Source organism: Crocodylus siamensis, chromosome 11 (assembly GCF_052110815.1).
Source record: "Crocodylus siamensis isolate JL-2025a chromosome 11, ASM5211081v1, whole genome shotgun sequence".
Taxonomy (NCBI): Eukaryota; Metazoa; Chordata; order Crocodylia; family Crocodylidae; genus Crocodylus; species Crocodylus siamensis.
The window spans coordinates 8822040-8846115 of NC_143405.1; the positions used below are offsets into that span (position 1 = coordinate 8822040).

At 55.9% G+C, this 24076-nt stretch overlaps 1 protein-coding gene across 1 annotated transcript in view; it reads right to left on the reverse strand.

Moving 5' to 3' along the window:
• The window catches only part of HMCN2 (hemicentin 2), an 82335-nt gene that overhangs the window by 38914 nt on the left and 19345 nt on the right, over positions 1-24076 (reverse strand). Inside the window, exons 17-39 of the mRNA XM_090022229.1 lie at positions 23607-23702; positions 22544-22671; positions 21420-21564; positions 20697-20809; positions 19994-20153; positions 19197-19362; positions 14645-14772; positions 13595-13867; positions 12675-12758; positions 11982-12173; positions 11240-11370; positions 10553-10700; positions 9873-9999; positions 9407-9561; positions 5408-5686; positions 4443-4724; positions 4044-4152; positions 3628-3797; positions 3109-3263; positions 2427-2523; positions 1804-1899; positions 836-1012; positions 81-235 (exon numbers count right to left, since the gene is read on the reverse strand). Coding sequence (XP_089878355.1) covers positions 81-235; positions 836-1012; positions 1804-1899; positions 2427-2523; positions 3109-3263; positions 3628-3797; positions 4044-4152; positions 4443-4724; positions 5408-5686; positions 9407-9561; positions 9873-9999; positions 10553-10700; positions 11240-11370; positions 11982-12173; positions 12675-12758; positions 13595-13867; positions 14645-14772; positions 19197-19362; positions 19994-20153; positions 20697-20809; positions 21420-21564; positions 22544-22671; positions 23607-23702 — 3566 coding nt within the window. The remainder of the gene's footprint in view (positions 1-80; positions 236-835; positions 1013-1803; positions 1900-2426; positions 2524-3108; positions 3264-3627; positions 3798-4043; positions 4153-4442; positions 4725-5407; positions 5687-9406; positions 9562-9872; positions 10000-10552; positions 10701-11239; positions 11371-11981; positions 12174-12674; positions 12759-13594; positions 13868-14644; positions 14773-19196; positions 19363-19993; positions 20154-20696; positions 20810-21419; positions 21565-22543; positions 22672-23606; positions 23703-24076) is intronic.

The following is a 24076-nucleotide window of genomic DNA, read 5'->3' on the forward strand; positions in this document are numbered from 1 at the left end:
CAGGAGGGACCGGGAAGCTGAGTGGGGCCAGGCAGACCCCACAGCTGCAGACGTGGCAGGCTGCCCCTGCTTGTTCTCACCTGCAGCCCCTCCATCACGGTGCTGGCAATGGGGTTGCCGTCCTTCAGCCACATCAGCGTGGGGGTGGGGATCCCTGTGGCATTGCACTCCAGCAGCACCGGCTCGTTGGGCACCACGGTGAGCAGGCCGGGCCCAGAGATGATCTGGGGAGGCACTAAGAAGGGCAGAGCAGACGTTAAGCACCCCAGTGCTACCAGACCTCTAGCAGGAGCAAGGGAAGGGTGGGCTGGGGCAGGGGCAGGGACCCGCGGCATTGCAGCCTGCTTGCTAGAGGTCCCACGCCATGGTGTCCAGCAAGGCTGTCCCAGCCCAACAGCCTTTAAAAAAGAAGAAAGTTAATGAGACTCAGACTGGCAGGTCCTGTGAAGCTTAAGGACAAGAGGGCCAAGGCAGCAAGGCTGCCAGGCAGCACGTGCCAGACACTGCTGGACAATAAGGGGCACTGAGGACTGTAGTGGGGGGTGATGGAGTCACTGACTAGAGCAAAGTATGCTTGGATGCCAACAGGACACTAGCTGGGAGGACTGCCAGGGGACCCAGAATGGGCTCACTGGGGGTTGTTCTACCTACTACATGGACCCACCCATGATCTGGCAGGTCTCCAGTGAAACTTGGCTCCAAAAGGTGCAGGGGCATGTCCCTGGGTGCCAGCGGCACTAACCAGGGAGCTCGTTGTGTAGATGGGCAGCTGGATGGGAGAGCCCCGCAGCAGAGGCAGAGCCCACTGCCACCCCCTGCCCACTGGGTCACTCACCATTCACCTGCAGGCTGTAGCGGAGCTCGCTGCTGCCAACCATGTTGGAGGCGACACAGTGGTAGCTCCCCGTGTCCGAGACCCGGGCACGCTCGATCTGCAGTAACCTCCCATCCCCTGACAGGGCAATACCTGGCCCAGCAGAGATCTGCCAGGGCCCCTTGAACCAGGACACGCCTGCAAGGGAAATAGAGAGATGGGCTGGGTGAGGAAGAGCTGTCACCTTGCTCACCGCCAAGACACCTCCTCCTCCCTCGCAGGCAGGAAGCCCTAGCCAGCTCCTTCAGAGCTGCATGGTAATTCACTGTCCCTGTGGCACAGGGCTGGAGGGATGCTGTAGGAAGGGAGGCTCCCAGCCTAGCAGACAGCTCTGGGTTAAGCAGTGCTCTTGCCCCTGTGTTTGGTCTATCAGCGGTCCCTCCAGGGAGACTTCTGCCTCCGCCCCTCCTGTTAGGAAGTCCCGCTGCATTGCCGTTGGCCTGGGGTGCAAAACACGCAAGATGGTCCCAAGGATAAGCACTGAGCTGGAGGGACCTGGGCTCATTTCCCCGCCCAGGCCCAGCTTTGTGTGGTGCCAAAGCCACTTAACCTAGGATTTTCTGTGGGAGTGAAACACTTAAACTCCACCGCAGTTCAGTAGGGGTCCTAACTGCTGGCTCTTTTGAAGTTCCCGGACTTGACCCCCTCTGAACTTCTGTTCTCCATGATAGCCCACAACAGTTTTCACCATGAGCTCTTTGGGACTCTCTCTCAGCATGCCCATGCAGCACCCCACACAGTGACAATAAGAGCCCCTTTATCAGGCAGTTACTGCCATGGGCTGCAAGGGACGGAGAACAGCACTGTGCAGTGCCGTGCAACAGGCCTGGGTACTTTGGGCATAAAAGGAGAGGGCCGAGGTGGGAGGGAGCCAGGGGCATACAGGGAAACAGGGCTGGGAGGAAGACAACGCAGAAAGGTTGCCTTACTAGGAACAGGCACCCCAGAGACCAGGCACTCCAGGGACACGGCGGAGTCCTCCAGGACTGTCTGGTTCACTTCTCCAGGCTCGATGTTAGGTGGCACTGCAAGCAAAGCGTGCGTCAGTTCATCTGCTTGGCCCCATCCCACACAGGCCCTCAAACAGCCTGCGGTATAAACTAGCATGGCTGAGGAAGATGGCTGTGAGCATACAAAACAGTCTTTGTAGATGGGTTTAATGCTGAGTACTGTCTGGATAAAGCACAGGGCTGCAGGCCACAGGACTCCTGGATCCCACTCCCCGGCTCTGGCACTAGCTGGTGGCATGGCTGGGGAGAGACCGCAGTGCCTTTGAAAACCTGGGGTCAATGCTCTCTTTTGCAGGGCTGCTGTGAGGCTTCAGTGGTCTTGTCACACACCTGGAGGTGGCTGGATGGAAGGCACTACGAAAAAGCACCCGCTACTGTAGTGCAACCCAGCTGGGGGGAACTAGAGGTTTGTTCCGCTGAATTTAATTCACTCTCTGGCATGAGCTGGGCAAGGCTTCTGGGGCAGGCCACAGCCCGGCACAGTCTTACTGAGGTGGGGGAACCTGGCCCCTAGCCGCCCCACCCCATCACAAGCTTCTCACCTAGCACCTTCACAGTCACATCTTGCTTCTCCTCGCCAGCTGGGTTTGTTGCAATGCAAGAGTAAACCCCTTCGTCCATCAAGTCCACCTGCTGGATCTATGCAGGGGGAGAAGGAGGGATGGCAGGGCGAGACCTGTCACGTACATGTCCCTGAACACGGTTCTGTCCCTCGCACACAGAAGCGTGGGCTAAGAAGGGCCTCTCCTCCCTCCTCCCTGTCCCCCATCTCTGCCAAGCCTTCCCCAGCCTACATCACAGCACCCCAACCTCCACGAACACACACTGCTCCACGAACATGCCTAACTTCCAGCCCTGGGCTCTCTTGAACCAAGCTGCCCAGCCATGTCCAGTGCAGCCACATCTACAGCCAACAAGGTTTGCACAACACGTGCTAAACTGGCTGTGCGTATCAGCAGCTGCCCCCCAAGCCCAGCTGGAGCCACGTGTCCTAGGGGGATGGTGCCCTGGAAATGCAAAGCCATTTGCCTGGTCACGCTGGACATCTCCCAGCTGCTTTCTACAGGCTCCATGAAGACGACCCATCACACCAGGCACCGGCAGAGCCCCCCTCCCTTCCTCCGACCACAGGTGACAACAAGCCTAGCTCGACCGTCACAGCTCCACACAACCTTTGCCACCCACATCAGTCACCCGCGCCCCCGAGGGCAGCACCCTCCCCACCTGGAGCAGGCCGCCCCTGGCTGCAAGGGTGCTGCCATCCTTTCGCCACGCGATGCTCGGCGCAGGGGTGCCCGTGGCCAGGCACTGAACGGCCAGGGCATGTCGGAAGGTGATGTTGAGGCTCGCTCCCCCCACAATGCTGACGGATGGAGGCTCTGGCAAGAGGAAGGAAAGAGGGGGACGTGGCTTTGCAGAGGTATGTCCCGGTCTCTCCCCGCACGGGTGCAACTTCACTGGGAGCAACTGTCGTAGCGTCAGGGTCCTTCAGCCATTAGAAACTTGCTCTGGTGACCGCCCCCCCGGCGGCTGGGACTGCAGCTTGCTCATGACCTCCTGCGAGGCATACAGCACTGTCCCACTGCTGCATCCGCAGGTACTGGTCCACACGCACGTTTTGTGACTCCTGCACCTCCCTCCTTAGCAAGCAAGCACTGCACCCTGAACAGGCCAGGTGAGAGGTCCCTTCCTACTGCACGCCAGCCCAAGGCCTGGGACTCTCCCCTGGGGGGCCATGCTCACCTTGCACAGACACCTGCACCTCTGCCCTGGCACTGCCAGCCTTATTGCTGGCTTTGCAGGTGTAGAGGCCTCCATCACTGAGCCTCACACGTGGAATCAAAAGCGTCTGGCTGCCCTTGGCGGTCACCACCCGGTCCTGCTCCCCAGCTGGCCGGCCGGCCTTCAGCCACCTGCAGGAAGGGGAAAAGGGGAGTTCTCACCCCACGTGGAGTACTGCGAGGCCAGACAGCATCACAAATGCCAGGCCCCTAGCATGCTTCTGAGACCCCCACCCCCAGGGCAAGATAAGCCTGCTCCATGGAGCAGCAGACAAGCAACCAAGAGGAGCTGCTGGGAGGAGGACTTGAGAGCAACCAGAAGGGGACTTGGGGAAACATGCTTAAGACCTGGTGGGAGGATTTCCTCGGGGGACTTACTGGACACTGGGGGCAGGGAAGCCTGTGACGTGGCAGGGGATGCTCAGGGACTCATTTGCGGTTGCTATCACGTGGCCATGCCCTTGTCCAATCAGCAGCTGCGGAGGAGCTGACGGAGACAAGAAAGAATACATACAAAGAGAGTCGGCGAGGAGGGCCTGGACCCTCGCCCTGAGGCTGAGCCGGGGCTGACACAGCCCAGGGGAGCACGGGAAGTCAGGAGCCCAGGCACCCCTGGCAGTAGCAGCCAGAAGTCATGTTCAACCAGAAGTGACCAATTTATTGGCCCTCCTCCCCAGGTGCACCCTCCTCTCTCTGGATGAGCCCCGGGAGAGTAGAGCCCCCAAGGCCCGGTAGCCCAGGCAGTATCACCCGCTCCGTCCCAACTGCCCAGCTCACCCTGAACCGCCACTGAGTAATGGATGACGCTCTCCCCTGCCGGGCTGCTGGCCAAGCAGGTGTAGATCCCTCCGGAGCCCTCCGATGCGCTCTCAATCCTCAGCACCGCGCCTCCCCGCAGGAGCCACGTCCCGTTGCTTTCCGCCTGCAGAAGGCCGTCTTTGAGCCACGCGAGGGCAGGCGGGGGCTTGCCGGTGGCGGAGCACTCCAGCTCCACAGGCTGACCCAGGACCGCTTCCACCACCTGGCCTTCGCGGCCGTGTCCTTCGATACGGGGGGGCACTGGAGGGGAAGAGAACACGTGGGGGGGTTAGCGCCGAGGGGCTGCAGGAATACCACGCTGCTGCATCCTGGAAGGCACCTGCAGCTACGGCAGCGAGGGCTGGGTTGTTGCCGGGAGAGGAGGAGGACAGGACAAGTCTGAGACCCAGGAAAGCCACTCCTGTATCCCTTCCATCAGCTCAGCCCTGCCAGAGGAGTCAACAAGGGGAGAGTCCATGAAGCGCTGCTCAGGGACCAGGTTGCCCCACATGCTGCTCAGGTGCAGAGGTGGGGTTTCCCTTTCGGAGAGCCCTATACACAGGCTGGGCATCCGGCTCCTGCTCTTTCCCGAATGGCATCGATGCAACATGGGCCCTCAAGCCAGCTCAAACCATTGCTCCATGAGCACTGCCCTAATGCCAGCCCCTCACTGCAGAAGGAGCAGCCGATGGGCATGCTGGGTGAAGCACCTGCCATGTGCAGAAAAACTGTGTTCTTGAAGCTGCTCTCCTTAGCCAGGACAAAGACACCCAGCCAGGGATGCACCGCGGGGCTTTCCTGCAGGAGAAGACACAGCCCCTGAGCCACCGCTGCTGCCCAGGAGGCCAGCACCTTGCACTCCCTTTGCTCTGTGGCACATCCAGCACTGCAAGGAGGAACCAGCCCCTCAGGACTATGCGCACAACAAGCCAGCCAGGTCTTACCGTACACCTCCAGCCTCACAGCCCGCTCTGCCATCCCAGCCACATTGGTGGCCCGGCAGGTGTAAAGCCCAGCATCAGCTGCCTGGGCCGCACTCAGCTGGAGGCCTTTCCCCCCATCCCTATAGGCGGCCTTGGTGCTGGAGACGATAGGATGCTCCTCTTGGAACCACGTGATCCTAGGAGCAGGGGAACCCCAAGCCTCGCACTGCAGTTCGACGGAGCGATTCAGCAGGACCACCACATCTGCCGTTTCGTTGGACCCCAGGATGGTGGGAGGAGCTAAAATGCAAATGAAATAGTGATATAACGAGGGGGAGCTGTAACATTCGGGAGGCTGGGCTGCCTCTGCTGGAGGGACTAGACAGAGTGGGATTTCTTGTGATCATCAGGTTCATTAAATACAGGCACACGTGAACAAGAAAAATGAAACAATGACCTTTATTTGTGGAGCACTCAGCAACCTCTACAGACCCTCTGTTTAGCTTTAACTGGCATAACTGAGGGACTATCTCCCAATTCCTAACCTCTGTAGTCAAGTAAGGGAGCATCTCCAAACTGCAACCTTTGTCACCACAGGATCAAAACTCCAGCAATAGCTTCCTCATCTTTTTTCTCTTGGTGTGAACATCCTCCACAAGGACAGGAAAGGCACAGGCACATGGAAGTCTTGGCTGGTCCATATAACAGGCAATGCCAAACTATTCATGCCATGTATAGGAACATGTATAGGGAGGCAGCAGCAAGGCACCAGACTGCCATGCGTGGACCCTGAGGTGGTGCAGGGTCACTTGGAAGAACTGGATGCCTTTAAGTCGGCAGGCCCGGATGAGCTCCATCCGAGGGTACTGAAGGCACTGGCCGACATCATTGCAGAGCCACTGGCGGGAATATTTGAACGCTCGTGGCGCACGGGTCAAGTCCCGGAGGACTGGAAAAGGGCCAATGTGGTTCCCATTTTCAAGAAGGGGAGGAAGGAGGACCCGGGTAACTATAGGCCAGTCAGTCTCACCTCCATCCTTGGCAAAATCTTTGAAAAAATCATCAAGGCTCACATTTGTGAGAGCCCGGCAGGGCAAGTTATGCTGAGGGGAAACCAGCACGGGTTCGTGGCAGGCAGATCGTGCCTGACCAATCTAGTCTCTTTTTATGACCAGGTCACAAAACGCCTCGACGCAGGAGGAGGGGTGGATGTCGTATACTTGGACTTCAGGAAGGCCTTTGATACGGTATCCCACCCCATACTGGTGAACAAGTTAAGGGGCTGTGACTTGGATGACTGCACAGTCCGGTGGGTGGAGAATTGGCTGGAGGGTCGCACCCAGAGAGTCGTGGTGGATGGGTCGGTTTCGACCTGGAGGGGTGTGGGCAGTGGGGTCCCGCAGGGCTCGGTGCTTGGACCGATACTCTTTAATGTCTTCATCAGCGACTTGGACGAGGGGCTGAAATGTACTCTGTCCAAGTTTGCAGATGACACTAAGCTATGGGGCGAAGTGGACACACCGGAGGGCAGGGAGCAGCTGCAAGCAGACCTGGACAGGTTAGACAAGTGGGCAGAAAACAACAGAATGCAGTTCAACAAGGAGAAATGCAAAGTGCTGCATCTAGGGAGGAAAAATGTCCAGCACACCTACAGCCTAGGAAATGACCTGCTGGGTGGCACGGAAGTGGAAAGGGATCTTGGAGTCCTAGTGGACTCCAAGATGAACATGAGTCGGCAGTGTGACGAAACCATCAGAAAAGCCAATGGCACTTTATCGTGCATCAGCAGATGCATGACAAATAGGTCCAAGGAGGTGATACTTCCCCTCTATCGGGCACTGGTCAGATCGCAGCTGGAGTACTGCGTGCAATTCTGGGCGCCGCACTTCAAGAAGGATGCGGATAACCTGGAGAGGGTCCAGAGAAGGGCCACTCGTATGGTTAAGGGCCTGCAGGCCAAGCCCTACGAGGAGAGACTAGAGAAACTGGACCTTTTCAGCCTCCGCAAGAGAAGGTTGAGAGGCGACCTGGTGGCTGCCTATAAGTTCATCAGGGGGGCACAGAAGGGAATTGGTGAGTATTTATTCACCAAGGCGCCCCCGGGAGTTACAAGAAATAATGGCCACAAGCTAGAAGACAGCAGATTTAGATTGGATATTAGGAGGAACTTCTTCACAGTTCGAGTGGCCAAGGTCTGGAACGGGCTCCCAAGGGAGGTGGTGCTCTCCCCTACCCTGGGGGTCTTCAAGAGAAGGTTGGATGTGTATCTAGCTGGGGTAATGTAGGCCCAGCACTCTTTCCTGCTTATGCAGGGGGTCAGACTCGATGATCTATTGAGGTCCCTTCCGACCCTGGCATCTATGAATCTATGAATCTATGACTAAGCTGACAGCCTGACTTTCCCTATCTGGTAGGCCTGTGTGAGGCTTCAGACAGTGCTTTGGATTTGGAGAAGCTTTGGATGCTTCGGGATCTGAAGCAGCACATCCGGGTCGAAGCGCCGCCTCATTCGGCTTCCTGAAGTGGTTCGGAGCCACCTTGGAGACCCGGCCATAGGGTATAATGGGGAAACAATAAAATATCTATAACTTTGTTGTTTTGTGGCTGATTTGGATGAAATTTCAGGGGTTATAGACTCTGCATAGAGAGCACAAAGCCTGCCAAGTTTCAAGGAGATCGGTGCAGGGATTTGGGAGGAACTGCACCCCAAATTATTGAAAGCAAAAGTCATGTCACATCTAGACGCTACAATACAGAGGGTCAAAACTGCAGGGATGGTAGCTCTTACTGAGGCCACAAAGCCTGCCAAGTTTCAAGAAGATCGGTGCAGGGGTTTCAGGGAAACGGCCCCTCAAGCGGCAGACAAGCAAAACTCGTGCCATGGGTGACACTGTGTGTGTTAAGGCGCAGCAGGGTGACAGCCGCAGGGATGGTAGCCCCTGCTGAGGCCACAAAGCCTGCCAGCTGTTGAGAAGATTGGTGCAGGGGGGTTCTGGGGCCCTGCACCCCTAGCTGCTGACAGGCAAAACTTGTGCCCTGGGACTAACTGTGTCTGCCTTGGGGTGTGGGAGACACAACTGCAGGCCTGGCTGCTAAGCTACTGTGTTACCAGTTACCAATCAAGCATGATTCACTCAGGGACCAGCTCAATACACAGTTGCTAGCTAATGTAGTCAGTTAATTGCCATCAATTTGCACCTACAAAACCAGGCTAATGAGAGGAAAGAATCAATACAGATAATCAACTGCCCCAAGACAGACAATGGATTATTATGGTGCAGCAATGACACAAACTCCTCATCCATCCCTTACATACATGTCGACATGCACATGGAGACAACAGGCACACAATCCAAGCCCCGTTACACATGCTGATAGGGTTGCACACAACTCGTCTACAACAGAGAGCTCATCTCTGCCAAGCCAACTTACTCACCAGAGCCTCACATTCATGTCATTTCAAAGAGCACGTAGGCAGACATCTGGCTGGGATGGTTTAGTCTAGGACAATCCTGCCTTGAGTAGGGCACTGGGCTAGAGGATCTTGTGAGGTCCAGTAGCAGGTTGCCACTTTCCACAACATGGTGTTTATTTTCCCAGGGGCAAACTTGTCCCCAGAGGAAACAACTTAGAGCATCAAACAAAAAGTACTTAAACAATAAACAATTAAACCAAAACCTGCGGTCCTTTCCCAGATCCTGAGAGAGTAACCCTAGCTCTGTTTTGTAGCCTCAGCATCTCTGCGTTCCCCGGGAGCTTTTGACTTCCTCTGGACCATCCAATCATCCCTGTCCGCTGGCCCAGTCTCCCTAGGCAGGCAGGCAATCCCCTTCAAGCTGCCTGCAGCTGGGCTGCAGTCCCTAAGCCACGCACCCTGTTACAGGTCCTTTCCACCTACTTTCCTAGAAACCTACGGACAAGTCTGGGACAGGCCAGCACACAGCGCCTTTATTTGAAAGCCTATCCCTGTAACGGAGCCAGGTGGGTTTGAAGAAGCTTATTCCACTATTGGGAACTTACTCTGAACATGCACTTGAAAAGCTTTGGCTTCCTGGCCAGCTTGGTTGAACGCCAAACACTGGTACTTCCCTTGGTCTCTAGGTTGGCTGTTCTCAATCCTCAGGACATGTCCCTCCTCCAAGAGCTGGATACGAGCATCCAGTGGGGAGAAAGACCTGGGGGGTACAGAAGTGGTACAAATGCCTAGGGGGGAACCACAGCCAGGGCAATGCAGCAATGCCATTTTGAGGAAATGGGTGCTGGTCCATTAGGCATGTGTTGGAGGGGTCACTGGACTTCCTAACATGCTTCTTCTGTTGTTGAAGGATATTCTTGGGCTCCACACAGCCCAGGTCCCCCCCACCCTTGCTGTGGATAACCCCCTAAACACCGATTCCACTAGGCCTCGCAGCTGCCATTAAACCCAAGCTCCTGGCTCATTTCAGGAAGCCGTATTCCCCAGCACCCACCACCACGGCTCACTTACTGTCCCTCCTTCATCCATTCAACCAAGGGAGGTGGCACTCCCACGGCTTGACATTGTAAAACCATCTCGGAGCCCTCCAGCACTGACACGTTGTGGGGTGGTCCCGATCCAGACACCACAGGTGGAACTAGGGGAGCAAAGAACAAGGGACACGGAGAAGCAAGTGGAAAGAAAGCTCAGTGACCATCAATCTATGGAGACCACAGTCAAGAATGGGGATGGTGGTGAATGAGGGGCTGGAAGGGGTGCTTGACTGATAAACCCATTTATCCTTGCATAGTGACATTGGGAAGATGTACAGAGATGGCTGTGGGTTTCCCATCCTCTTTCTTGGTCCATTCTGGAGAGACCCTCTATGCCATGGCATCCCTTGGGGAGGCTTTGCATAATGAAAGTAGATAAACGTGGAATATTAAGGGCTTCTTTAATGCAGTGCAGCCCTTCATGGGTTGCACTTGCTTCCTCCAAAGCCTCAGCTGAACCCAGTGGAGACAACCCATGCCCTGCACATCCGTTGATTTTAAGGAGGAATTTCAACTGCCAAAGCAACTGCAACCCGTCTGTGCTGAGGCAGCACAATAGGAGTATCGACATGCTTGCTCCTTAGCCATGGCTTGACCAGTGATATTTTGTTCCTGTCCTTACCAACCCCAAACAGATTTCACCGGCCCAGGACTCACCAAGGACAAGGAGATGGAAGCGTCGCTGCACCTCCCCAGCTCTGTTCACTGCTCTGCAGGTGTAGGAGCCCGAGTCCTCCTTCCGGACCTTGTGAAACTTGAGGGACTGTGCTCCGTGGAAGAAGCGCAGGCTGCTGCTCTCAGTGACCTAGGGGTAAATCGCTACAGCTATGAAGTCAGGAGCAGCCTTAAACTCCACTACCCGCAGCCCAGGTGCACAACAGAGCACTCAAAAGCTTGCACGTGCAACAGCGTGACCAAGGAGCAGACACATGTTACGTGGCCCGACATGGATGCGCATTACTGGAATCTAGTGCAGAGTTACCCCCTGAAAAGCGAGGGTAAAACTACACCCATGTTAGTTATACCAGTGCAGACGCTGTGTGTCCTCTTCTTTCCCACGGCAGCTGCTCAGTACAAGCAGGCTTTTATTACTGATTCCTCCATCACTTGTAGGTGACAACCTGTAATAATGCCCACTGCTGCAGACGCTCCAGGAAAGCTGGCTGCCTGTCCACTGCAGAGGCTAGTGTAGCTTACATCAGTGCACAAATCCAACTTAAATGACACCAGTATCAGCACATCACAGGCCCAGGCCCTGTGTTTTGCTGCAGCTGTCCAATCAAGACCTAGGACTGCACCTCCAATGCTGAAAGCATTCCCCCCAGGAGCTGCTCTGCAACTTACTGGCTGCCCATCCTTGGACCACGTGACTGCAGGGGCAGGGGTGCCAGACACATCACAATCCAGAGTCAGGGTCTGGTTGGCCAAGACTGAGACGTTCCCTTCAGGGCTGCCGCCTCTCATCTCAGGGGGTGCTACAGGGAAGAGCAATGCCATGAGAAGAACGAGCAGATGTAGGTGGAGCTGGCCTATGGGAGGAGCTGGCACCTGGCACACGCCAACCAAAACACACGGCAACACCTGCTTCTTATGTGCAGCCCCGGTGTGCATCCCGAGGGCAGAACTACAGGTCTGCCCCTGCATGGGCAGCCAGCCAGACTGAAGGGCACAGTGACCCAAGGCCCCTGGGGCCGGCAAAAATCTCCAGGGCACATTTCAGCTGCCGGCCATGATGTATGGAGAGAAGTGAGGGGATGGTGGAGGGCTCTTTGCTCGTTAAGTGACATAGCCACCCAAACGCAGAGGTCCTGGGCGATCTCAAAGGCTTCCCTGGCTGCTGGGTCAGGCAGGGTGGGGATCTGTAGGAAGCAAGGAGTTGTTTCTAGCAGCTCCACGTGGTCAGCCCGGAGTAGCTGGAGTCCGCATGCGGCCTTGACTTCAGATGGAGGAGTTTGTCTGTGACAGCCGCAGACAGCAGCGACTGGCCAGCTTTGGAGGCTCAGGTGCAACTGCTGGGCCTCTTCACAGCCCAGCCTTTCCCCTGCCCAGCCCTGGGGTCTCTTCCACCCACAGGACACCATCTTACCGTAAACCACCAGCTTGACTCTGCGGGCCGCGGAGCCCACCTCGTTGGTCGCCAGGCACGTGTAGTCCCCGCTGTCACTGGTCAAGACGGAGTCGATCGCCAGGGAGCCCTCCTCCAGCACCGAGGCCCCCGGCAAGGCGTTCAGGACTTCTGCACCATTCTTGAGCCAAACAACGACTGGTTTCGGCGTCCCTGCGTGACAGCAAAGGGCCGGCAGACAGATGAGCGCTGCTCCTCTCTGGAAGAGGGGGTCCCCCGCAGACGTCCCATTTCCCACCCAGGTGGGGATGTCCCAGTCACGTATGCCCGTACCCCAGTGCTCAGCAGTGGCAGGCGCTGCTATGCGCATCTCACGGCCGAGCGGATCCAGCTGCTCCCATCAACGCTGCTGGGGGCAGCCCATCCCACTAACTCCTGGCTCTGTGGGCTGGGGACTTCCTCCGCCAGCCCTCGGGGTAGGGACCGGGTGGGTGGCCTTTGCTCTGTGTCTGTGAACGCGGCAGCATAGCCACGAGGTGGTGCTCCTGGTCCAGCAGACACCCGGCTCCCTCCCGCCCTGCGGCAGCCCCAGTCCCAAGAGCTGCCTCGGCCCAAGCTGCGCGGATCACTGGCACCGTCCAGACGAGCCGCCCCGCGCTCTCGCCCCTGGCCCGCGCGTGCTAGCGGCCCCACGCGCCGCAGGAGCGGGCTCACCTCGGGCCGGGCAGGGCAGGGCGACGTTCTCGCCGAGCACTCGCTCCAGCACGACATCCTCGCCGTCTTCCAAGTAGGGCAGCTCTGAAAGGGGCAGAAAAGGTACTGAGGGCGAGCTTGCCGCCCCCGTTTTGTCAGGCCCAAGCTTCTTCCTTTGTGCTGTCAGGCAAGGGGGCACGGTGCGGGGACCCTCCAGAGCAGAGCAGCGGTTCCCAGTCTGTGGAATGGTCCCACCGGTGCTACACATTAACAGGTTTATTATAATGACTTTATATGACAAAAATTTGCTGGTGGTACTTCAGGTTGAACTGAAAAAAGAAACTGTTGGTGGTGCTTGAGGATGTGTCGTTTTAAATTGGCGGCGCGCAATCTGTCCGAGTTCGGGAACCGCTGCTCGAGGGCCCAGCATGAGACAAAGAGGTGGCGGGGACGTGAAGGCTGGAAGGTCACAGATGTCTGGGGGCAGGACTGAGACGCCATCCTGGGGGCAGCTCGGCTGGGCTCCCCTCCGTGCGGGGCGGGGAGGGGGCTCTGAGGACTCACCCTGCTGGCCTAAGGCCAGAGAGGGCTCAGCATTGGCCCTTCTCAATACACAAGATCATGAAATAATCGGGGCCCATTCACTCTTAAATCTACACTGGGGGACAGCACCTCTCTCCTCCCAGGCCTGCCCCTGAGCCTTTAAACTCAGTGCACCTGGAAAGATGCAAATCCTACAAATCACCCACCGGCTGTGGTGGGCTCCATGTCCTGCTCAGTACCCACTACACCCTGTCGCAAGCTTTGCCGGTAGGATTGTTGGGCTGTCAAAACAGCAGCCTAAGCTGCGAAGGGCCGTCATTCAATCCCTGCTGTCCACCGTCATGCTGAACGTTATCAATACATTCACCAAGGTGCCAAGACCCTGGGCCAGCACTCACCCATCACTTCCACTGTGAACTCAATGGCATCTTCCCCGGCGCCGCTGGCCGCAATGCAACGGTATCGCCCGGCATCCGAGACCCGCACATCCGCAAATTTGAGCGTCCCGTCAGGTCCCGCCAGGAAATCCCGGTCACCTACCCTCAGGGAACGTCCATCCTTGAACCAACTGAGCGTGGGCACGGGGTCACCATGAGCCACACATGGCAGGTCCAGCGTGCGGCCTGACAGCACCCTCAAAAGCTTGGGGGCTGGGAGGACCCGAGGAGGCACTGGAACGAAAAGGCTTTACGCTAAGAAAAGAGAACAGCAATGGGAAGCAGTGCAAGCAGCCATCGGCTGTGCCTCAAGTCCTTACATTCATTGACACCTGGTCTCCGCGTGGGCACCAGCATCTTTAACACCACTGGCAACACCAAGGAGAAATTTCACACCACGGGTCACTTGGTGATTTAGTGGTGAGGCCAGAAACAGAAGCCAGGAGTCCCGAGCCCTTGTTCTCGGCTCTGAACACTATTAAACCATTCGGTCAGGAGAGAAATTGGAACACCCTCTAGACATAAGCCTGGGTCCCATTTGGTGGCAGTCCTTTTTTCTTTATTTCTATGCCACACGGGGATATCTGACAGCGCAGGCATTCTGCATGAAAGCAGCATTTTTTCCAAGGCAAAATGTTTGTGCATTGTGCAACCAGTGTGTTTTTGGAGACATGCATTCGAGCTGGGAAAGCCAACTTGCAAGAAGCCTCACGCCTCGTGGGCTCGGGAGAAGATTCAGCCCCTGGGATGAGAGGCTTTCGAGCCAAGATGCAGTAGGGGATAACTAGCTCTGGGTTTGACCAGGAGCAGCCTCTTCTGGACTCCTCAAAGGATGCCTGTTCCTTACTGGATATTTATAGTTAGGACGCATCAATCCTGCTGTGGAAATGCAACTGTCTCGCCCTCCCTGCTGGCAGGGAGATCCCCTTTGCTAAAACTTTCCACCCCCTCATCGCAAGAAACTTTTCAGCCCCCGAGATGGGTCAGGCAGAGCTCTGCTGCTACAGGTACCTTGGACTTCCAGGTGGTAGCTCAGGGAGGCATTCCCGGCTGGGTTTGTAGCAGTGCAAGTATAAAGGCCTTCATCAGTCACCCTGGGCTCAGCCAGCCGGAGGGAGCCTGAAGGGAGGATGCTGTACCTAGATGGAGAGAGGACAGGCCAGCCTTCAGGAAAACCTTCAAGAGCTAGGAGGACAGCCGTGTTTTTATCTCTGCTGTTCTCTTTTAGCAGCCCAGCAACATAAATAATCACAGGGAGCAGCTTGTATGGTGGGGGAGGATCCAGAGAAGACAGAGCTGCTCAGCAGCTCAGAACCAGGGGATATTTTATCAGAAAAAAACCTCAAGCCGAGGAGCCCCCTATGTCCCATCGCTATCTAAGGGCAGCGAGCGACAGCACCAGCAAGACATTTCTTGAAGACCACCATCAGGACGGCCCGCACACAGCTTCTGTCCCAAGGGGCTCAAAGCCCATGATGGTGTGAAGAGGCACAGCTCTTACACCACTCAGAAGATCACACGCATACATAGACCATGAGCTATCTCCAGCCTGGAGGAGCAACCAACTGGGAACCCCAGCCTTCCCAATCAGGGCTCTTCCCTGCAGACTGCCGCGTCTTACCCCTTGCTCAGGAACAAACAGGCCCACCCAGCTGTAACCTGCCCAGAGCCAGCAAGGTAACTCAGCCGTAGTGGCTCTGAATCCTTCCACAAAGCCCCAGCCTGTAGCATGAAGACAGAAAATGAAGGCAACTCTGCTAGTATATGGAGCGTGCTGGTGTGCCAGAGACAAGGAGACAGGGCCCTGGTAGCAGGAGATCCAAGAAGCTATTTTCTCTGGTAGGAAAATTTCACGAATGAGGCAGGAGGAAAGTTCCACCCGAGACGGGAGAATGAGACATCGCTGCAGAGCTGCCAGGGGGCTGAAGGTCGTTTTGAAGGTCACCCTTGATGGTGGCGGAGCAGTCCACAGAGATCAGCTTTTGCAGCTGGAGCTGACCACACACTTGCCACCAGCTGACCCGGCTTGGTCCAGGTTCCTACAGACATGATATCATCCCAGCCCACATCCGCAAACGCCCCACTGCGGGCTCCCATAAGTGACCCATGCAAATGATGAGAGGCAGCTGTCCCCCGGACTGGGGAACTGAGGGCAACGATGAGATGGGGCAGAAAAGGCAGGGGAAAAGGTCCCTTGGGAGAAGAGGTTAAATCAAGGTGTTTTCCACCATGAAATAGTGACAGCACAAGTTCCTAGGGCTGCTTTAACCTCAGCTACTGCGCTCCACCCCAGCAGTGGCTGCATTTCAATAGCAGCTGGCATAACGTATAGGATGCCAGAGCTAAATCATCTCATTGAAGAAAGTGCAGATACAGCAGGGATGAATTCTGTCATTAGTATCATTAACTTAATGGGGGGGGGGAATGACAACAGGAGGAACATGGGCCTTAAAAACCTGGGTTGATGCTGTTTGTTTTATGGAGCAGGGAAGGGAAGTACTTGACCTGACAGTGGCAATTCATCACCCTTGGAATTCCTGCCTGCAAAGATTACTGTGTAAGACATAAGATACTACCCAGGGAGACACAGAGAGGAGGGAGACAGTCTGCCCAGCCATGCAGGAGACAGGACTAAATCAGCCTGGTGCTAGCAGTCCTCTTAACTACCCAAAGCCCAAACAGCGTCTCGCAGCCAGCCAGGTAAATAGCCCACAGTTATTCTAGCCCCTGCACAGCCAGACGGCTGGCAGCTCCCCAGGGCACAGGCCAGAGCAGGAAGCATTTCAGAGGACGTTCCCTTTGTACGAAGCTCGTCGGCCCTGCATTTTTCTTTACATTGAGCTTTCTCCCTGACCCTCCAACCTCTCCTCCTACGCCCCCCGACCGCGCCATCTCCTCCCCCTGGAGAAAGGCAACTGTCCATGTGGAGATTCCCCAACATACATGTAATAGCGTGGCTGTCAGCTGGATAAGAAAATCATTTGAGCATTATCAAAGTCGGCCCCAGCTACAAAGCTGGGAACCAGGACGTTGGTTTGGCCCAGTATAAAACTTCAGGCCAGCTGCAAAGCTGGGAAGGGAAACCAGAATAAAGGACTGGGAAACGCGTGGGGGTGAGGGTGGGCGTGAGGAATGCAGGGCTCAGGCTCGCTGACGCCTGCACAGAGGATGCCACAGGGGCTGCGGGGCTTTGCTCGGCAGCCAGGCACCAACACTGACCGCCCAAAGCACGGCCCAGGGGGCTAGCTCAGCACTCACAAGACCTTGATTCTCTTCTTGCCCCTTGTGCTGCAGGTCTCCATCTGTGCAACGGGGCTGATAGCACAGCTCGCCCTCCCAGACGGGCTGTGAAGGTAGAGGCATTAAAGTCTGTTGGAGACTACAGTCTTGGGCTCACCTAAGTATCTAAGGCAAAAGACACCATGGGTGCCCGCTTCCCCCTTCTCCCCCGCACGCCTCGCTGCGTGGCTGCTCCTTGACCGCCGTGCCCCTCGCGGCTAGGTGAGCTCAGACAAATAAATTCCAGACAGGAATCCAAATCCTCCTCCTGCTTATTCCAAAGGACTTGGGCCCACACACCCAGGCCTCTACTTGGTCCAGAGCTATTGCCAAGAGAAAAAAAACCCTGGCCTGGCCTTTTCGCAATTGAGGTCGACACACGCCCAGCTCGTTTTGCATTTTCCGAAGCAGAACCAGGTCAGCGAACGGGCAGGGGACACGGTGTCATGGAAGTCAACAGGAGCTCTAGCTGGGGGCTCATCCACCCCACCGGGACCCCAAGGCTGGTGGGTAACCCCCTTCAAATGGTGTCCACAGCGCTCATCTGCCTGTTTAGTCTTCACAGCGACAGTTCCCAAACTAGGGCCAGTGACCCTATGGGACAGGCGAAGAATCAAGGCAGGTAGAAGCGGGGTTATGAGCCCGGGCGGTCCACAGTTCCCTGAGCCAGTTACCCCTGGCCCTGCAATGACCAGGAGTCGCAATGTCCCCTGCCTCACAGTAGCCATCTCTGCACTCGCCCTTATCCCACAGCAAATAGCAAAACTTGGGCAACATAAAATTCAGGGATCCTCTGCTGCTAGTTCAGCAAAGGAACAGCTACTAAGGGGCAGCTGGGTGATAAGGCTCCGGCTCTGTTATCTGCGGGTGCGTGGTAACTGCGTGCTCAGGACTTTACAAAGTTATCCCGGCTTGACCAGACAAGGGCCTATGGAAAGCAGTTGGGAACCACAGCCGGGGACAGCACATTTCCCCTCTGCTCTGTGACAGAGCCAAGTGGATAAACAGAAGAAAAACAGCACCAAGGAATGGGAGTGACCTAGGCAGGGCGCGAAGGAGGCTTTCCAAGGCCACTTGGCCAGAAGGCAACCTCACATTAATTCAGTCCCAACAGAGGGCCATAAAATATGTTTAGCACAGATGAGGCACACCATAGACCTGTCTCCATGACACTGCTTAGCATCAGCAAGAGGCGCTTTCGCAGGCTCTTGGCATGCCTTCTCCTCTCCCGCCGAGGTGGGGCTTGCTGCATTCAGAACACATCACTCAACGTCTTTCCAAATCTTGTCTTACTCCAGAAATATTCTTGGCTTTTTCTTTTGTTTCCTACCTTAACAAGTGACCAAGACAGCCAAGAATGCACGGAAAGCCAGATGTGCTGGGGACAGGGGAGCAGGACATGAAAGGCCCACCCCTCCCCCACTACACCCAAGCTTGCAAACTAAGCCCCCATATGCATGGGGGGTGGGGGGCATGCTTTGGTCTGAGAGCAGATGTTCCTTCCCGACAGCTGTTTGCATGAAGGGCTGACGGGGATGAAGCTCAGTGCTCGCTCTGATCTCTTTCAAGGGTCCTGCCAGCGGCTGATATCATTCTGGTGCGTTTCATTGTGCTGGGGTAGAGGCTTCCCCGGAGAGGTGCAGTTAATCACAGCTGCCAGCAAGGAAAGCCATTCCTCGTGCACAGAACTGGGGCTGGTGGGACCTTCCCATTCGCAGCGTCCTGCGTCACTGGTCAGAGCCAGCTGCTGCAGTTACGGGCCTTCGGCCAGATCCGCATGGGTCTCCAGCGGTCTGCGAACACTAAGCGATGTCTGTTGTCCACCCTGGTGCAAGAGGGACCCTCATCCTGATTTTACAGATAGGGAAACTGAGGCACATCCAGGGGAAATGACTTGCCCAATGCCATACTGTGGGCGAAAGCATTGCCACAACTCCTACTTCTCCAGCTCTGAACACGAGACACACCCCGCTCCCATGAAACGCTGATGAATGATCAGTTAGATCTGACCCCCTCACGGACCAGGAGGGCAACTCAGGCACTAGGAAAGGGTCTACTGAAAGGGCCCGCTACACTTCATGTTCTTCCAGGGCAATAGTATCTAAGCCAAACCCATCCCAAGTCTAGCTGCACTGCAATCAGGCTCACACCAAGGGCTGGACATGGCTCATCTCGTGGAAGCTACACCATGTCCTATGGAGCAGGGCTACCCACAACAAGCCGCAACCACGCTGGACTCCCCTCACTCTCTACCTTGTAAAGCAGCGCGGAGCCAGCTCCTTACCTCGCTGTGAGGAGAGGCAGTGGCTGGGATCCCTGCGTCCACATGACCAGCGGCGGGGGATACCCTTGAACTTCACACGGCAGCGTCATCTCCTGCCCAACCACGGCTAGGACTCTTACTGGCCCGGTTGACTCCTGGGATCGGTTAACGCTAATACTGGGCTTGGCTAAATAGGCAGGATGGAGAGAGGAAAAGGAGATGGGGGTCACCGAGCTGGGAAGCTCTTGGCTGCTTCCCCAGCTCAGTTCATTCAGCACCGGCACAAGGTGGGCATTCAAGGAGCTGCTTCTTCACAACCCTGCCCAGCAGCGTGCTCTAAGCAAGCATCCCCCGTATTACTTCTGCTATTGCTGCAGCCCTAACCAAGATCAGGCCCTCAGCTGCAAGCAACAGCTGCCGCCATGCAGAATTCACACAGGTCATAAAGGCACCCAGCCTCTCGAATCCTGGCCCCATGCCCTCCCCGCTGGGCTACACTGTCCCAGCTGGACACTTCCCAAACGAAGCAGCAGGAGTCCCAGGCTGCAGCATCGCCCTGTGGCTAGACAAGGTTTGCACTTGGCTCCTTAGAGCAGCTCAGAAGCCAGTGGGGAAGGGAAGGGGACACCCATTACACGTGAGGGGCCTGACTCCCGCTGTCCAGGAGTAAGAGGGCTTGGGAAAGGGGTGAGACCAGAGAAGAGTCTCCCTTTTCCTATCAGCTTTCCTGGAGATTGTTGTCCTGGCATCCCTTCTGCTCACTAGCAAAGCGAGTGCCCCGCCACCCGGAGAGGTTTTCACGCAGCTGTGAGACTCACTATTGACAGATAGCTGGACTTCCTGGCTGGAGGAGCCCACCAGGTTGGTCGCTGTGCAGACGTAGACCCCCGAGTCCCTGGCAGAGGGCAGCGAGATGAGGAGGCTTCCGTCGTGGCCGACACGGTGGTGGGGGCTCTGGGAGGAGATGGGCTCCATTTCCTTTGAAATAAAAGCAGAATAAAGCAGCTAGGCATCCCCAGGTGGAGATGCTGAGCAGGGGAGAAATGCAAGGGAGAAGTTGCTTGCCATCCTTCTCTTTGCTGATTCTTTCCAAGCAGCTGTTACTGCAACACCTGGGAGCCCCAACGCCCAAGGAGTCAAGCATATATATGCATCTTACTGGGTTAGTCTACAAAGGTGCATATCTACCCTGTCTTCTGACTCCCAGCCAATCTCTCTGGCTTTTGACAACCCTGGAAAACTACACTGGGCTCCACCATGACTCAGCACACCGCGGGGACCTGTGGGTAATCCCCACCAGTGTTGCACATGCAAGCCCCTCTCCGCACAAAGCAGTTAGCATCACGTGAGCTAACATGAGGCAGCCCACCCATGGCCTGACAGTGCTATGCCGTCTCCCAGCAAAGGCAAGACCCTGATTGCAGCAAGAGGGCTGGGAGTCCTGCACAAAATTTACCTGCAAGACAGAGACAGCTTTTCCATGCTCCCCTTGCCTTTGACAGCAGACCCCCCCCAACATACCTTTGTCCAGACAACGGTGGGACCAGGAACACCGCTGGAATTGCACTGCAGAGTAACAGCCACTCCTTCATTGGTGGTATAGAAACCTGGACCAGGCTCAATGCTGGGGGGCACTGCGGGCAACACAAGCACCTGTCTCATTGCTTGATACTTCCTGAAGCAGAGGTGAGGGGCCACATGCTGAACACAGCCTGGGTCCTGAGCTTCCAGGGCTCTTCCAAAAAATCTGGCCAGAAGTACCAAAATGCCACCCTCTGCTCTCGGGAGCTGCAGCCCCAAGGCCTGGTTGAAAAGCCCAGCCTGCCCCCTCTGCATTTTTTAGCTTCTTGGGGCTGCAGCTGGCAGGTTTCAAGTGTGGGTCTGCAGCCTGTCTGGACGGCATGCATCCTGACCGGCATGCATCCTGAACTGAATTTCCCTTGTCCAAACTAGTTATGCCAGCCCGAGGCTGCTGGGCAGCAGAAACGCTCCTCTCCTCCTTTGTGACCAACACATTGCTCTGGGGACTGGCACCTCTAGGGAAAGCCAGCTTCACCGGAGCAGAATTTTCCTGCTTGGAGACAGAGGAACTGCTCCTCCGGCTTGGTGCAAACCCCTACCTGGCCCCAAAGGCACCGCAGCCACCAGCTGCCCCGTGCTCGCCTGCATGCACAACCTCCGCAGCTGCATCGGTATCACGGCAGCCCCGGGAGCAACGCTTCACCCCAGACTGAACCCACTCACCGCGGACGCTGAGAGACACGTTCTGACGGTGGGACCCCACGGCGTTCGTGACCTCACAGGTGTATTTCCCAGAGTCCTCCTGGGAAACCTGGTCTATGTGGAAGCTACCGTCTGCACGCACAGACCAGGGGCTGCTCAGAGTTACCTGCGAGAGGGCAAAAACCTCACCTCAGGGTGGGCCGTCAGCTTGGCGAGCATCGCCCGCCTGCTCTTCCACATCGGAAAATACCTCTGGCCAGATCTTCCTTACGTGGTGAACGCTGGTGTCACTCCAGCAGTATCAGCAGAGCTGGGCAATTTGCACCAGCTCCTAATGACACTGGAGGAAGTGCAGAGAAGAGTGGGGCCATTAACAGAAAGGATTAGGGAAATGGGGCAAGGAGTGGGGTTTGGGTCAGTGATGATGAAGAGCAACATCCCAGCAGCTCCACAGCTCGGCGCCCGCCACGGAGGAAGGAGGAGAACTACTTAGTGCCAGAGGGGGGCAGAACAAGTCGTGGGGGCATGCAGTTAAGAAAGGGAAAGCAAAGGCTGAAGGTCAGGGGTATCTGATGCTGCACGTTCTCTCAGCAAAGGGGAGTGCTCACATCTGGGGAAGGCTTGGGTAATCTTATAGCCCTTCCCTGCCTTTCCCTTGGAGCCCGCAGTTGTAAAAGAGATCATAGAAAATGCGGGTTGGAAGGCACCTCAGGAGGTCACATCTGGTCTAAACCCCTGTTCAAAGCAGGACCATCTCCCACTAGATCATCTCAGCCAAGACTTTGTCTATCCGGGTCTTAAAAACCTCCAAGGATGGAGAGTCCACCACCTCTCTGGGTAACCTGCCCCAGTGCTTCACTACCCACCTACTCTGAAAGCTTTTCTTAATATCTAACCTAAACTTCCCGTGCTACAACTTAAGACCACTGCTCCTTGTTCTGTCATGGGCCACCCCGAGAGCTGTTCAGGTAGCTGATGGCTGCATGCTGGATGACTGAATAGCAGATCGCATTGACATGACACCTGCTGCGTGGCCCACATCACCTCCCGCGCACAGGGACTCTGCTGCTCTTTGGGTTACTCAGCTTTGTTCCCCCTCCCTGCCCCAACCCAGGCAATTCAGATGGAGAAGACCAAGGACTCACAGGCTGCCCGTCTTTTAGCCACTGGCGGTCGGGAAGAGGCTTCCCAACAAGGATCACACATGGCAGTGAGACGGGGTGACCTTCCAGGGCATGGATCACAGGGGAACCTACTGCTATTTCAGGAGCAACTAGAGAGAGACGAAGAGAGAAAAGGCAACATTACCTGGGGACAAACCAGCTGGAAAAGCCCAAGGGAACAGTTCCCCTGCTCCTTAGCCTGTTTGATAAATTAATCTCCATAACAAAGGACTCCTCCAGATTCCCAGCTCAGACAAACCAGCACCAAGTCCCTGCTCACATCAGACCCACTGCTCACTGCCAGGAGGAACCGTGGCTGTGTGCACACGCACACGTGCATGAATGACCTGGTCCCCCCTATGCTAAACTACTGATCTCAGTTACGTGTGGTACCCCCTCGGCGCTCCCCTGAGCACAGGGGCAAGGCATGCCTAAATCCTGCGACCATGAAGTATAATGGCTCTGTATATGCAGTTGTGCCCCACTTAGCTAAAGCCAGCCTCCTTAAAACTAAAGGCATCATTATTTTAGCTCAAGAAACAGAGCCTTATCTCCTTGGGTACTGAAGGTCCCAGCTCGACCCCTGCTTAGAAGAGAAGCATCAGTGCACGCTGACAGAGCTTACTGTACCACCTTACAGGCAGACATGGGCCAGACCCATGAAGTCTAGATCTCAGTCTTACCCTTTCCCCACCCCAAGAGCCCCAATTTGGGGATCTGGTTCAGCCCAAAGCTGAGAGGGATTGGCATCCACCTTCCCCATGTGTTTAGGCTTTGTGGCTCAAGCTCATCCTTTAACAGAATGATCCCAAAGATCAAAGAACATCAAGGGTTAAACCCCAGCTCAGGGGAGGACCTCTGCAACACGTAGCTCAGGAAGTCCAGGTAGCTAATGGTGGAGAAAGAATTGCCCCCAGGGCATGATGGTGTTCCCGGCATTACGGAAATTGCCCCACAGAATCATGCCCCAAATCCCAGTTTGTCTCAGCTAAGTCGCAAGACAGCCGCCCATCAATACACCCAACAAGAGAAAAAGAGTGTAAACCGTGTCCAGTGACCGTGAGCTTGACCTCGGCTTGGATCTTCCCAAATGCATTCTCTGCTTCGCAGACGTAGGTGGCCTGGTCATCCAGAGAGACACCTGAGGCAAACCAGAAGGAAAGCGCTGAGCAGGCAGCATGGAGGGGCTCAGCCAGGAGGTCTGGGGCATAGTTAAAAACAGTTCTGGCTTGTCTTGTGTTGTCATTCACATCTGTCCAAAGCAGGGCAAAGTGCCTTTACCTGCTACCAGACCAGACCCGACCCGTGACATCTTGCACTCTTTGCATGGGATGTGCAAGGCAGGAGAAATTCAGAACCAGCAGCTGGCAAATACCAGCCAGGCCAGAGCTGGCTACAACGGTGTACAAGCCAAGGTGCTTGGGGTCACTGTATTCATACACAATTATTAAAATGGTATGAAATGTAAATAGGTAAGAACAGGCCAAACCATCAACACTAAGAAATACGTGCCTG